Source organism: Dryobates pubescens, chromosome 5, assembly GCF_014839835.1.
Source record: "Dryobates pubescens isolate bDryPub1 chromosome 5, bDryPub1.pri, whole genome shotgun sequence".
Classification (NCBI taxonomy): Eukaryota; Metazoa; Chordata; class Aves; order Piciformes; family Picidae; genus Dryobates; species Dryobates pubescens.
Window position 1 is genome coordinate 6,784,115 of NC_071616.1, and position 14,909 is coordinate 6,799,023.

At 48.0% G+C, this 14,909-nt stretch overlaps 1 protein-coding gene across 2 annotated transcripts in view; it reads left to right on the top strand.

Moving 5' to 3' along the window:
- Positions 1-12,415, top strand: part of TYRO3 (TYRO3 protein tyrosine kinase) — a 49,448-nt gene extending 37,033 nt beyond the window's left edge. For both annotated transcript variants that reach the window (XM_054161505.1, XM_054161506.1), the window contains 6 exons: positions 370-462; positions 1,199-1,320; positions 2,714-2,823; positions 5,482-5,641; positions 7,013-7,149; positions 9,956-12,415. In XM_054161505.1, the coding sequence (XP_054017480.1) occupies positions 370-462; positions 1,199-1,320; positions 2,714-2,823; positions 5,482-5,641; positions 7,013-7,149; positions 9,956-10,331 (998 nt within the window). In that variant the 3' untranslated portion in view covers positions 10,332-12,415. The remainder of the gene's footprint in view (positions 1-369; positions 463-1,198; positions 1,321-2,713; positions 2,824-5,481; positions 5,642-7,012; positions 7,150-9,955) is intronic.
- Positions 12,416-14,909: the final 2,494 nt, after the last annotated feature.

The window sequence follows — 14,909 nt, forward strand, 5'->3', positions numbered from 1 at the left end:
AACATTTCCTTTAATTTTTTGTGACTCCTTATCTGCTGGATGCATAGTTTAGGTATTTATAGCTAATTCTTTCTCCCTTCTCTAACTCAGACATAATTTGCATGGCTTCCAAGGAGAGTTGTTACTGAGAAAAGAGCTGCTAATCAGCAGGTCTTTCCTCTGCCGGCACCGATTTAGCAGCTGTTCCTGATATTTGCTTACTGCTGCCCATCCCAGGAGAAAGTGTCAGGCTCTGTTTTGTCATGAGCTGGGTTCACCTAGCTGTCAGTTTGGGAGGATCTGCTGTGCCACTAAGAGCAAGCTTCTGATTATCAGTATCTGTGAAGTCCCCTACAAAGGAAGAAAACTTATAGTCGCCTTTTTTTCCAGCGGACATCTTTACTTCGACCGACATCGAGGAGTTCCTGCGAGAGGCTGCCTGTATGAAGGAGTTTGACCACCCACATGTCACTAAATTAATTGGTAAGCCCGTGCTGCTGCTTGTGCCACGGGGCACCTCCTGTTCCTGCACAGTCCCACACAGCCTCACGCGCTCACACCCGCTGGTGTCCCACAGCAGTGATGCTGCAGCCACCTCTGTGCTGCCTGGGGTCCTGCAGTACATCAGTATTGCTCCTTCCTGGGCATAAAGGGAGTTGGGTGTGTGTAAGTGCCCGTGACACTTGCCCTCACGCACCAGTAATAACCATTTCTTGTTTAAGCTGTTTCTTTGCTGTTTGCAAATACACCAGGGAGTGTTTGGCTGGCTGAGATACGGTGAAACTGCTGTCAAGTGTGGACAGGTGGGGGCTGGTAGACAGAGAGAGGGAGGGAAGATTGTGCCTCTCCTAAATACTGAGTAGGCAGCAAGACGTTTGTGGGTGGGAGCTATGGAACATGGGTAATTTCCAGAATGTGCAGATTGCTCTGCAGAGCCTGAGGTTTGGGGCTGTCTCGTGTGGAGTGATCACAGAAACATTTATAGCCTGCAAGGAGAGCTGAGAAGCGCTTGGTACTGCCTCTGAGGTAAACAGGGTTTAGAGGTATTTTGACACCTCCTGGGCATGAAGCCATGCAAAAGCACTTGGAGTGTGGAACTTCCCTGCCCAAACCGTGCTTTTTCCTTTGCCTTTGTGAGGGGAAGGTACAGCAGCCTGTAAGATTCCCCTGGGGACTGATCTGTTTGCTGAAACCCCTTTGCTGTGTGTGTCCTCCTCAGGAGTCAGCCTGCGGAGCCGTCCCAAGGGCCGTCTCCCGATCCCCATGGTGATCCTGCCCTTCATGAAGCATGGAGACCTTCACGCCTTTCTGCTGATGTCACGGATTGGGGAAAACCCTTTTGTAAGTTTGTCTTACTCTAGAATTCCTTCTGGGAGAGTAGGGATTTTCAGAGGATGTGCTTTGGCTCGGCTGTGCCCAGAGAGTGGTGGTGAATGGTGCCACATCCAGCTGGAGGCCAGTCACTAGTGGTGTTTCCCAGGGATCAGTGCTGGGCCCCATCCTGTTCAGTATCTTCATTGGTGATCTGGACAAGGGGATTGAGTCCATCATCAGTAAAGTTGCAGACAACACCAAGTTGGGAGGAGGTGTTGATATGTTAGAAGGTAGAAAGGCTCTCCAGAGGGACTTTGACAGGCTGGACAGATGGGCAGAGTCCAACATGATGGCATTCAACAAGTACAAGTGCCAGGTGCTGCACTTTGGCCACAACAACTCCATGCAGTGCTACAGGCTGAGGTCAGAGTGGCTGGAGAGCAGCCAGACAGAAAGGGACCTGGGAGAACTGATTGACAGCTGGCTGAGCATGAGCCAGCAGTGTGCCCAGGTGGCCAAGAAGGCCAATGGCATCCTGGCCTGCATGAAGAATAGTGTGGCCAGCAGGAGCAGGGAAGTCATTGTACCCCTGTACTCGGCACTGGTTAGGCCACACCTTGAGTCCTGTGTCCAGTTCTGGGCCCCTCAATTTAAGAAGGATATTGAAAATCTTGAACGTGTCCAGAGAAGGGCAATGAGGCTGGGGAGAGGTCTGGAGCACAGCCCTATGAGGAGAGGCTGAGGGAGCTGGGGTTGCTTAGCCTGGAGAAGAGGAGGCTCAGAGGAGACCTTATTGCTGTCTACAGCTACCTGAAGGGAGGTTGTAGCCAGGAGGGGCTTGGTCTGTTCTCCCAGGCAACCAGCACCAGAACAAGAGGACACAGTCTCAAGCTGCACCAGGGGAAGTTTAGGCTGGAGGTGAGGAGAAAGTTCTTCCCAGAGAGAGTAGCTGGCCATTGGAATGTGCTGCCCAGGGAGGTGGTGGAGTCACCGTCCCTGGAGGTGTTCAAGAGGGGATTGGACATGGCACTTGGTGCCAGGGTTTAGTAGTCATGAGGTGTTGGGTGACAGGTTGGACTTGATGATCTTGGAGGTCTTTTCCAACCTTATTGATTCTATGATACTTGGGTGGTTTCAGGGTTGGTCTACAAAGGCATTGGCAGAGATCTGATTTTAATACCAGAGGAAGTTGAGATGTGATGCTAAAATATTTGATGCCATGCATGCTGAGGAACATCTCCTCCATTCTGTATCCCCTGTCCCTGCTCAGCAAGCTAGCAGCAAATCTTGCAGTTTCGCCAGACATGCTTGAAAGTGTGCAGGAGCAGAACTCCAACTGTTATTTCTCTCAGAATTTGCCTGTTCAGACACTGTTACTTCTCTCAGAATTTGCCTGCTCAGACACTGTTATTTCTTTCAGAACTTGCCTGTTCAGACGCTCCTCAAGTTTATGATTGACATTGCCAGTGGGATGGAGTACTTGAGCTCAAAGAATTTCATACACAGGGACCTTGCAGCTCGGAACTGCATGTAAGTGACCCATGGAGTTTTTGAAGAAAAGCCAGACCAGAGTGGGTGAGAGAGGGATGAGAAGCCTTTTATGTGACAGAACTGGGGAGGGGTCCTGTCTGAAAATGCTGAGCCTTGCATACAAGTCACAATAGGCATAGCGGAGCCATGGGGGATAAGGGGGTGTGTGTGCAGAGTGAACCCTAATGTCCACTGAGCTTCCACATAGTCCTTATTTATAGTCCTTATAGTATTTATAGTCCTCCTTTATAGTCTTTATTTATAAGGAACTTTTCCCCCCTATATAGTTTGATAGTTTACTGTGCCACACATTGAGTACTGTGTCCAGTTCTGGGCCCCTCAGTTTAAGAAGGACATCGAGACATTTGAACGTGTCCAGAGAAGGGCAACAAGGCTGGGGAGAGGCCTTGAGCACAGCCCTGTGAGGAAAGGCTGAGGGAGCTGGGGTTGTTTAGCCTGGAGAAGAGGAGGCTCAGGGGAGACCTCATTGCTCTCTACAACTACCTGAAGGGAGGTTGTAGCCAGGTGGGGGTTGGTCTCTTCCCCCAGGCAACCAGCACCAGAACAAGAGGACACAGTCTCAAGCTGCACCAGGGGAGGTTTAGGCTTGAGGTGAGGAGAAAGTTCTTCACCGAGAGAGTCATTAGTCATTGGAATGTGCTGCCCAGGGAGGTGGTGGAGTCACCATCCCTGGAGGTGTTCAAGAGGAGATTGGATGTGGCACTTGGTACCATGATCTAGTCGTGGGGTTTGTGGTGACAGGTTGGACTCGATGATCCTCGAGGTCTCTTCCAACCTTGGCGATACTGTGATACTGTGATAAAGTTGATTAGCATATGTGTTTGGAATTAGTCACTCCAATGGCTGTGTGTCAGCATGGGCTTATTTGTTCCACAACATAATGTAACCAACTGGAGAGAGTGGTTTTGGCCGTGTTAGGAGAAAGGAACTTCCATTGTAGTCTGAAGTCTGTGCTTGTGTCTATTTGGAGGACTTAATTATCACGATACAAGAAAAGTAGAATTTCTGTGAAAGCTTGTGGAGAATTACCATTGGAAATAATTGCATGGAGAACACACTGTATAATGCCACATCGCTGTTCTTGTCCCCAAACTGCCTTGCCTGCTTTGAAGGGAAGAAAAGTCTTTTTTAATCCTTCCCATTCTGCCACTTCCCTGAGAACCGAGCAAGGAACAGCCCATTCTGGCAGACAGGAGTCTGGCTCTGAACAAAAGCACGACAACCGGTGAAATCCGCAGCGAGGCACAGATTTCCAAAGGCATTTAAATGTCCAGATGTACAGGCAGGAGCTTACAATCATAATGAAAAATGATGAGTTAGCCTGCTTTGACATTTACCAGAAACCCATCCTGATTTCCTATTTTTAACCATCTCAGAAATATGGACTTCTTCCAGAGGAAGCCGAATGCCTATTTCAACTAATCTTTTGCATAAAGCAGAGTCCAGGCCTGGGAGCATGAAGTCTTCGTGGGCTTTGCCTGCACTGTGTACCGATATGCCTAGGTTTAATTGAGTGACAAAGCAATTCAGACAATTAACCAGGCCTGGAGAAGAAGATACTGCAGATCTAGTTTGAGCAGTTTAAACAGGCAGCCTAGGCAAGCAGCCCAGTTTTTGTTTGTTGGGGTTTTTTTTGATTGCCTATACACCGTGCAGGCCTTAGTGGTAAGCAGTGAGCACTGCAGATGTCCTCTGATAGAATAGAATAGAATTAACCAGGTTGGGAAAAGACCTTCGAGATCATCAAGTACAACCTATAATCTTGGAAGCTGCCTGCATCAGGAGCAGTGTGGCCAGCAGGAGCAGGGAGGTCATTCTGCCCCTGTACACTGCACTGGTTAGGCCGCACCTCGAGTCCTGTGTCCAGTTCTGGGCCACTCAGTTTAGGAAGGATGTTGACTTGCTGGAACAAGTCCAGAGAAGGGCAACGAAGTTGGTGAGGGGTTTGGAGCACAAGCCCTGTGAGGGAAGGCTGAGGGAGCTGGGGTTGCTTAGCCTGGAGGAGACTCAGGGGTGACCTTATTGCTCTCTACAACTACCTGAAGGGAGGTTGTAGCCAGGTGGGGGTTGGTCTCTGCTCCCAGGCAGCCAGCACCAGAACAAGAGGACACAGTCTCAGCCTGCACCAGGGGAGGTTTAGGCTGGATGTTAGGAAGAAGTTCTAGACAGAGAGAGTGATTGCCCATTGGAATGGGCTGCCCGGGGAGGTGGTGGAGTCACCATCATTGGAGGTGTTCAGGAGGAGACTGGATGGGGTGCTTGGTGCCATGGTTTAGTTGATTAGGTGGTGTTGGATTGGTTGATATGTTGGACGTGATGATCTTGAAGATCTCTTCCAACCTGGTTTATTCTAGTCTCTTCTATATAGTATCAGAGTTGATTATGTGTAACAGCAGACCACCTGAGCACTGCCACTTCCTTACTTCTAATTATCTCCCTGTTAGTCTCAAGGACCTAATTGGAGATCACTGAACTGTTTCACATTGGTGATCAAGTAGATGAAGTCATTATCCCTCTGGGTAATAGTGGGTGAATTACATACCTCGGTTCTGTGGAAATAACTGTTGGTTGGTTGGGGTTTTTTTTGCCTGAGATAGCCCATAAATGCTTTCCTTAGTCATGAAAACTTTCCCTTAGGTTGGATGAGAACATGAATGTGAGTGTTGCAGACTTTGGGCTTTCTAAGAAAATCTACAGTGGAGACTACTACCGTCAGGGCTGTGCCTCCAAGCTGCCGGTGAAGTGGCTTGCTCTGGAAAGCCTGGCAGATAATCTGTACACGACACACAGTGATGTGGTGAGTTTTGCTCTGATGCTTTGGGGACCACTTGTTTTCCTGCTGAAGTGGAAGAATCTTTCTGTGTTCACTGGGGGTGGGGAAAAGGCCCTGGCGATAGGAAAGGGAGTTTGCCTTGTGTTTGAGGGACAGCACTACTTCTGCCTTCGGTGACGTTAGAACTCAAGACTGAGTGGTTTATGTCAGAAAACATGAACCCTTTTCCTAGTGTCCTTTTGGTCCTTCAGTTTTCAGTGTTTATCTCCATCCTCTCCTTCACCTTTCCCTTATTTCCTCCTCTTCCTTTCCTTCTCTTTATGCAGTCTATTTGGTTGGGTTTTTTTACTCTTTCCTTTCTCATCTGCATGACAATTGGAAAGTGATACTTGAAATGAATGTAACCCACATGCTCATATACAAGTGAAGCAGAGGTATTCTCTGTCCTACAAAAAGCATTGGTGGAACTTCATGGATTCTGAATGTATCAGTGCTTAGACACCTCTCCCCATAATTTCAGCCCTGAGGAATGAGGCTAAACACATTCATCTGAAACTTCTGCTTTCCTTCTCCCTTTTTTGCCTCCTCTAATACCTTCCACCCTCTTCCTTGTGCCTTTTGATCTGTTTTCGTGCTGGTTTTATCCTTCAGGTGCGTGGACTTGCCTTTCCAGTTATCCAGTGTCCCTGAAGAGATCACCAAGGGTTCCTTGCATCTTGGCTGCTCTCTTGCCCAGTGATGGCTGCCACCACTGTAGAGTGTGTCTAGTGATTTGACATCACTAGTTCAGCCAGTTTGCAATAGACACTGGACAAAGTTTTGCTTAGGAAAACTGGTTTTTTGCACCTAACAAATCTTGCTGCTTGGTTTAAATGTACAAGCACAGCTGTTGCAGTGTAAAGCACAAATGGACATGAGCCATAAAGTGTTATTTTTCCCTTGGTTTGCTTGTTGGTTAAACCCTGCTTTCTTCTGTGTCTGTAGTTCCATTTAATTCATTATTTTCTTAATGAATTAAGAAACTGATTTGTGAGCCTCAACCCAAAATCTTCTTGTAGTTGGGAACTACCAAACTGCTCATGCATACCATGAGTAGATGTCTGGGAGAGGTCTGCAGGTGAAAGACAGCAGTAGCTCACAAATCTTCCCCTGCTGTGCAGCAGGATGGGGCTAAGCATGGCCTTCAGCTGTCTCCCAAGATGTGCCAGCATCAGCAGCATCTGATGGATCATTTCTTTGTTTTCTAGATAGAGTTTTGGATATTGTTTGCATTGCAGCTGCTCGTAGGACATTACTCTGGACTGGGAGGATTGGCACAGTCTGAGCATACTGCAGCCCCACCCCAGTGAGCAGGGAACTGTTTGTTCACTTGTTCTGTGTGCTCTTCCCTTTCAGTGGGCGTTTGGGGTGACCATGTGGGAGATTGTGACCCGAGGGCAAACCCCTTATGCTGGCATTGAGAATGCAGAAATCTACAACTACCTCATCAGTGGGAACAGGCTGAAGCAGCCACCGGAGTGCCTGGAAGACGTGTGAGTACTTCCTCGCCCTGCTGACATGCGATTCCTTGAGACGCTTGGCTCGCTGGAAGGGAACAGGGGCAGCTGGCTGGGATGCTAATCTGAATCTCTCCACTTTCCAGTACACAGAGGCATTCACTAGATTGCCTCTGGGTTAGTTACCAGATACACTTTGCTGGCAGAGCTCCCTGGAACCCGTAGTAGCTGCATGAGCAGCAAACTTGGCTGAAGAGTTTAAGCGGTGTCAACATTAGTAGCTCTTGGCTTTGTGGAAACTAGAACTGTGTCCAGAAACTCGCTGCTCCCTACCTCCTGAGGCCAGTATCTGAGAAAAGAGATGAGTTTCATGGCACATCCAGACAGCTGAATAGAAAAGCAGTCTGGCAAGACTACCAGGAAACTATTGCAGTGGCCTCCATGTGTCTTTCATAGCTTGGCCCACTTTTCAAAATTGGATCTACTACTCTCTCAGAAATAGCAGAATGGAAGAGAAGAGCAGATAAGAGGATCTGAGGTTCTGTAGGTCAGTGTCCTACCTTAAACAACAGGTGGAAACAAAACCAGGGCAATCTTGAAAGTACTGGCTTCAGACATTTTCAGGCTTGCAGGAAGAGTTCAGGTAGCCCACAGGGCAGCAGGCAGCCACATGCTGCAGCCTGTACTCCTGCCATAGTCCTACAGGCAAGGGACCAGTCTTGGCCAGCAGGTTATGTGAGATGTTTAATCAGGAGCCCTTGCTGTGTGAGCGATGGTCAGAATTTTGTGGAGACTACATACAGGACTGAGGATCCCCAGGGACACTGTCAGCATAACTTCTGCCAGGGTGACAGCTTGCCTAGTCTGGCATGGTGAAGTCTTTTAACTGAGTGCCCATACAAATCTCTCTTTCTGTATGTCATGCTCAAAGCAAGATGTAACTGTGAGCACAGACTTTAGTGTATGTGTACAATGGACAACATGAATCCTCTCTGAGGGATTATTTAATGTGGTTTCCCTTCTGTAGCCTTCTTTCCAGGTAGGGAGTAATTTGTACTCCTGTTATTAAAGCTGTAAACTTTTTTATCTTCTCAGCAGTTAATTTTAACTGTTCCTGGGCTTAAATGAAAACACTGTGACAATACTGTTTAAATTCATTATTTGTCTGCATCTCGACTGCTGTGAGTGGTTTGGGTTCCAAGCTGTGGAGTTTATGGCCATAGGATGTTACTGATGCCAAAAGCAGAGAAAGGAATTCAGAAACCTGCTAGGCATTGAAGAAAAATCCATCAGGAACTACTGAAAATGTACAGCCTTAGCTTCAAGGGGCCTTTGATGTACAGGTTACTGAGACCTGAGAGAACAGACCAGAAAAATCTCTTCATGTGCTCACCCGCAGCTTGCATGCTTTCCTCAAGTGACTGCTACTGGCCACTGTCAGAGGCAGAGTACTGAGGCAAATGGACTTTTGGGCTTATTCAGTACAGCCAAGAGTTCTCTACCTTTCTTTCAAATGAATTTCTGCTCTTGTCCAGCGAGGGTAAAAGAAAGTATTTCAGGTGGTGCCACAGAGTAGGAAGTTTCTATTTAATCTGGAGGATTTAGAGTTGGTTGTACTGTTTGTGAGGGATGTAAAAATCAGGAGCAAGTCAACTGAAACATAGAAGTTTCCTGTAAAACTAGTGTGAGATCGACAGCAGTCTTGTAAAGCTGATAGCAAGCAAGGGACACAAGAAGTAAAATAAAAGGCGTCGTGAAACGCTTTATTTCCCAGTAAAGGCCATATCAGATTTTTCCATTTATAAGTATAACTGAGGTCCATTTGTCTGCGGTGTTTCTCAGTGCCAGTACTGTGCTTTGTTCCTGTTCCCTGCAGAACTGGCAACAATAAGGCCATAGGAATGCAGCTGCCAGTCATTGGGTGATGCACAAAGAGGAGGAGGACAATGGCCCTGGCCAGGCTCCAGCCCTGTGAGCTCCAGTGGGAGGCCTGGCCGGCGAGAGGCCAGCCAGTGCGGACCCTGAGCTGCAAAGGCAGCTGCAGGGGAGCAGAGCTCCCATCCCTTGCCCGAGCAGAGGCCACTGGAGCCAGCAACATCTTTTCACGATGGCCCTCAGGCAATCAGAGCTGAGGTGGCTGGTGTCTGACCACAAGAGAAACACTGCAGGACAGGAGCCTGAGGCTGGTAATGGCACCAAACATCTCTTCTGCATAGCGATTTGCCTGTGTAGTAGGAAGGCCATTCCAGCATCCCTCTTCCAGTAGCGAAGCTGTTGTCTGTTCCTGCACAGCCCTTTAAACAAACCCTTTTTCTAGTCATGCTGGAAACCTGTTGGGCAGCAACAGCAACACACCTCCAATACACCAGGAGTGCTGAGTTAACATGGTGTGAAAAAAGAATGTTCTGGAAATAACTTGCACCTCCCACAGCTGGATCGCTGCTAGCTTTCTTCCTGTGTTTTATCTGCTCTTAAACTAGAGTTTGGAGGGATGGCTTCAGCCATGGCAGGGGTTGCTGGGATGCTTTTTGTGGATAAGTTCAAAAGCTATCACTGAGTGGTGTCACAATCCTCTTCTAGCTCTCCAGAGACACTGCATCCTTCGACAGGGCTTCTGGATTTTTTCAGTACTGTCTAAATTATTTTGACCAGAATGAGAACGCCTTTGAAAATGGAAGGAACAAGGAGTTAGATGCCCACATGCTGTCACCTGTGCTAGACTGAAGCTGATAGGTTTTGGGAAAAGTCTCTGTGCTTTTTAAGCTGCACTGCACAGAGCCCCTGTTAGGAGGTGCAGGGGGTGCTGCTCTGTTTCTCAGTGCTCTTGTTGCCTGTTTTGCAGCTATGATCTCATGTGCAGATGTTGGCATCCTGAGCCCAAGCTACGCCCCAGCTTTGGATTGCTTCGGTCGCAGCTGGAAATGATTCGGGGGAGGATGTCCACACTCTCCTGCAGTCAAGATCCTCTCTATGTCAACATTGGGAGGGACAAAGAGGCGTCTGCAAGTGACCCTGCCCTGCACGCCTCCTTTGGAAACACGGACGGTGAAGAGACCATTGCTGCAGCAGCTGCTGCTGTCACAAGTGACTATCGCTACATCATGAGCCCCTTGTGCCTTGGAGATGATGCTGAGGGTGAAAGGCATCCAGATGGGCAGGAAGGGGAGGACAAAAGCCTTCTGTATGAGCTGGAAACAGAAGGAGAGAAAAGTTGTTAGCCTGTACATAGCAGTGACACTCTGCTTCCCTGGAATGGGATGTGTGTAGCCACAGTGCTGTGTCACCTGGGGCTCTGACGCTGGATCTGGAATGGCTTTGAACAGCACTGACCAGAGCTCTTGGGCAGCTTTTGTAGCTTTCACCACCTGTGAGAGCTGCAGTGGCAGATGGCTTGGAAGGACTGCAGCCCCAGCAAGCCCTTGGATCTGGGGGAGGGGAGCAGTAGGGTTACAGGTTGATGGCATCCCGACAAAAGGAGTTCAAAGCTAAGGTGGACAGTCAGTCAGTGCTCTGCTCCTTCTCACCGACTGCTGGAGCAGAGCTGAATTTACCTTCTGTTCAGTCAGTGCTTGCTCTTGTGTAGATGTTGTCTTCAATTCTGGCTGCGTGACTTTGGGACTGGTACCTCCGAAAACACTAGTGGGTGCTTACTGCGTCATTCAGGACAAGAGGGCTGAATGTGTGTTCACTCCCCTTGTGTTCACTCAGCAGTACTGCCTAGACTTGTTGCCTACCTCAGTGGTTCTCATACTGATCTGCAGATCTGCTTCTACCCAGCACTGAATTTGAACATCTGGATTATTTTATGCAGTGACACTTGCTGCTTCCTCAGTCCAGGGCTCTTCTATGAGGCTCAGAATTTTTGCTGAGTGATGCAATTAGAGAAAATGAAATTCCAGCATCCCTCTTCACCCCACGTCCCTCTTTTATGTCTTTCGTTTTCTTCTGTTTGATGCCAATTCAGGCCGGATCAGACTTGCAGCTGGCATTAAAATGTGAAGGGAGGGGGAGCAGCTGGCATGTGTGAGGACAGAATCCAACTTCAAAGGGATGGAAAGGAAACAGTGTAGAGAGGACTTAACAGCAGTATGGGGAAACAGTGCTAATTAATGCTGAATGCTGCCCTCCAGGAGAGGAAGGAGATGGAATGGCAGACTTGCTTCAGTTTCAGCAGGAGCAGGATTCAGCATTTGCTGTAAAATAGGATTTGTTTAATCTTCCTCTTTTAACAGTCCTATGACTTTTTATGAATAATCAAGTGCTGTAGCTGCTGTAGGGAAGGTGTGAAATTGGTGTTGAGAAGCAGGGGGTGTGTGTGTGTGTGTGTGTGTTGGGGGATCAGCTGGGAGATACCTTTCTGAAGAGAGAGTCCTCATGATGAAAAAGCTTGAGAACCACTGGCCTTCCTATTTAGGAGGTCTCCTGGCACGCTGTAAAAGTCACATCAGAACATAGACTACTATCACTGCAGCCTTCCAGACAGGGCAAAATGAATGGTTTTGCTCTTTGGGTTTTGTTTTGTTTTCCAATCAGCATGTCTGACTCACTATAACTGCAAGCGCTTGTGTGGGTTTTAATTATTTAATATTTTTCCTGTAAATCAGCATTTGTTTCGTGCAGTGGTTCCCAGCAAAGGAAGTGCAGTTTCATCTTACTCTACTGATCCTAAATATTTGCTAGAGCTTAATTTCTTTTTATTTCCAGTGAGCTGGAAACTCGCCAGTTTCCATTTTCTTCTTCCTCAGAAATGAGTACCACAAATGTCATCAGTTGCTGGTTTGTCAAAGGTGAGACCACTCAGTCAAGTGAGATTGCAGACTTGGTATCACAACACTTCACCCTTTGATGCCCAATATTTGCTTATTGTAAAGTTTGGGGCCAACTACAGAATTCGGGTCCAGTTTCAGCCCTTAGTGAGAACACTTCCTAGGGAAGGAGAATTTCAGCCTGGGGTTCGTGCATGTGTCCGTTCTGTGAAGTTTCCTACCAAACAGCGCTGTCCTACAGCTGTCTCCAGAAGTTCAGTACCGTTTCTCAGTCACAGGTACAACCTACACCATCTTCTGCCCCAGGTAGTACAGGGTTCTTATTTCATTTAGCTGCAATGCTGTGAATGCAGGTGAGAAGATACCACCTGACAAAGGGTAACGTAAACCATAGGGTGCATACGTGCAGTGAGGGCAGAAGGCTATGCTCCCTGCAGCTGCCTGGGAAGCACAGATGTACATACAGACTCTAACTTTGGGAAGCATGTCTTTAATTTTTATGCATTTTTTAATAATAAAACATGTACTGTGTCTGAGTTCCAGCTTCTTCTCTGTGGCAGAGTCTGTGATGATGCTCACTTTACCTGGGTGGGGTCATAGTGACTCTGATGATAGCCCCAGCTGAAAGCTGTTGTCTGTTCACCAAACATAATTAAGCTGCCTGTTGGAAGCAGGGAACATATTTGGCCTCACCGTATGGCAGTTACTCTGCATTACTTCAGCTTTGAGAGTGTGAAAGATGAAATCTGATAGGCACAGGCCCATGGCCCCACAAGGAAACAGACTCTGCTGCCACCTCTGTGTGGGAGCCTGTGGAGAGGTTCTTACTGGGCTGTGCCGCATCCTACTTGGGAATGCAAAGCCTCTGCAGAGGCCTGCACCCACCCAGCTACTTGTGGTGCTTTCTGGGGAAGAGAGCTTTGGAGGCAGTAAGTAAAATTCAGCTGTTGAGTCAAATTTTCCAAGCACAGTATGGAAGAGCCCCTGGATATCCAGCTCACAGAGAAGAAAAGGTGCACCTCATGCTTTTACTCTTCCTCAGCAAACAGCCCATCGCACGCCCTCTGCCTGCCAGCTCACACAGAGAGGAAGAGCGATGGTAAACGGTCCAAGTGCTCACTCCCATCTGCAATGCAGGAAAAATTACTCTTGAAGCACGAAGCAGCTGCTACAGTTCTATGTTTGAGGTTCCACTGCCCAATGATGTCGCTTGGATCCGGTTCAAATGATGATTTAATCCTTTTGCGTACAAGCCTGGTCAGAGCAGGTACAAATGAGGCTGTGTTGTGGGTGGGAGAAGCAACACCAGAAAAAGAGTTAGTGAGAAAAGAGGGAGGGAAGGAGATTCCTGAAACGGGGATAGATGCCACAAGCTGTGGAGACAGCAAACAAGGGAGTCAGAAAGCAGAGATGGAAGATTTATATATGAAATCCCAGAGAAGAGAAGGCATTGCCTCAGCTGGGACTGAGCAGCAGGTGTCTGAGGGGTGGGGCTGGCTCTGTGCTTTGAAGGATGAGGTGCTCTGGTCCAGCTCAGGTGCTCTGCCCTGTGTTGCTCTTAAATAGGGAAGAGGCTATATGGAGCTGACCTGGTTTTGTGGCCATGTGGTGACTCTACTGTGACCCTGACCCCAGGGAAGCTTCAGAGCCTAACAGTTCTGATTTAGACACCAGGCTGGCTCACTGGTTTCCCGACTAACCCAAATGTTTCCCACACAAGCACCCTTTTTTCCCCACTGTTTCAGTATGTGTGCAGTCCCTCCTCCCAGGCTCCCAAGGAACAGACCTTGGCCCATCTCTTGTGGTGGGACAGCCAAGGAGCACTGCATGTTTCTATTGAAGCAACCTCTGTCTCATACTAGTAAGCCTCCTCCATCCACATGTCCCTGAGAATAAGACAGGATCTTTTTCTTTCTGACACAGGCTCAAACCACTTGGGGCAGTTGCCAGTTCAGTTGTGCCCCCATGCTGGCCAGCAAGGGAGTAACAGAGGCTCAGCACCATCCCATGTTGTGCAGGCAAGTTAATGCATGAAGAGAGGTGTCCCCCTGTCAGCTCCAGTGCCAGGGCTGACTGATGGCCCCTAGGCTGTGCTAGCCACTCAGCCTGCAGGTGTGGGGATGCTCCAGCCCAGTCCAATACCTGCACAGCATAGGGAATAATGTGTGCATGGCTCAGCAGCTGCTTGCAGTGTGTGGATTTACCTTGGAGCTGACACACAGCTACTCTGGGACCTGCCACCTTCCTTCCCGGCCTGTGCTTGGAAGGAAGCTTTGCAATCTCCACTCAGTAAAAACATTCCCTGAAATCAAATACAATTAATTTTCAGTAAAAGTTTTGAACCTGGCTGACCAGAGAAAGGAACAATATTTGCATATAGGTATTTTCCTGATTGACATGACATGAGGTCTGTGGAGACAGGTTGGACTCGATGATCTTTGGGGTCTCTTCCACCTTAGTTATACTGTGATACTGTGACATTCTGTTTTGCTGGTAGAATTCATTCTCCTCTGATGATCAACAGCCACCAACTTTTATAAATCATTATATTTATTTTACCAGGGGTTTCTGGGAGGGGGCCCCAAACACAGGCCTAATGGTATACTGCTTTGTTATTTAACATCCATTATGCTTCTTTAACATAGCAAGTTGTTCTATGAGTACTTAGAGCGAAGGAAGCCTGGTCTCCTGTGGATTTTCATCCCACAGGTGACTGCAAGCTACGGGTGAAGCTTGCCCCTAGTTAAGGTGCTCCCAAGACCTTTTCCTTTGGTGGAGTCTCTGGTGTCCAGTACAAAGCCATTAAATTGCCATCTTGTGTTGAAGGTACTGCTGTGGCACTAACAGGGTTTGCCCCACACAGCCTGTTTGCAGAAAACCTGCAGAAACTTAATTATCTTTCGGCCCTCAATCTTGCCATCACATTTGGCTGAAATGAAGCAGTGGATTCAAAAGCTGTTAGGGCCAACATGTGCAGCTGGTGATCAGAAAGCCCTGTTACCATGGGAAACCCAGCTAAAAATCAATTAC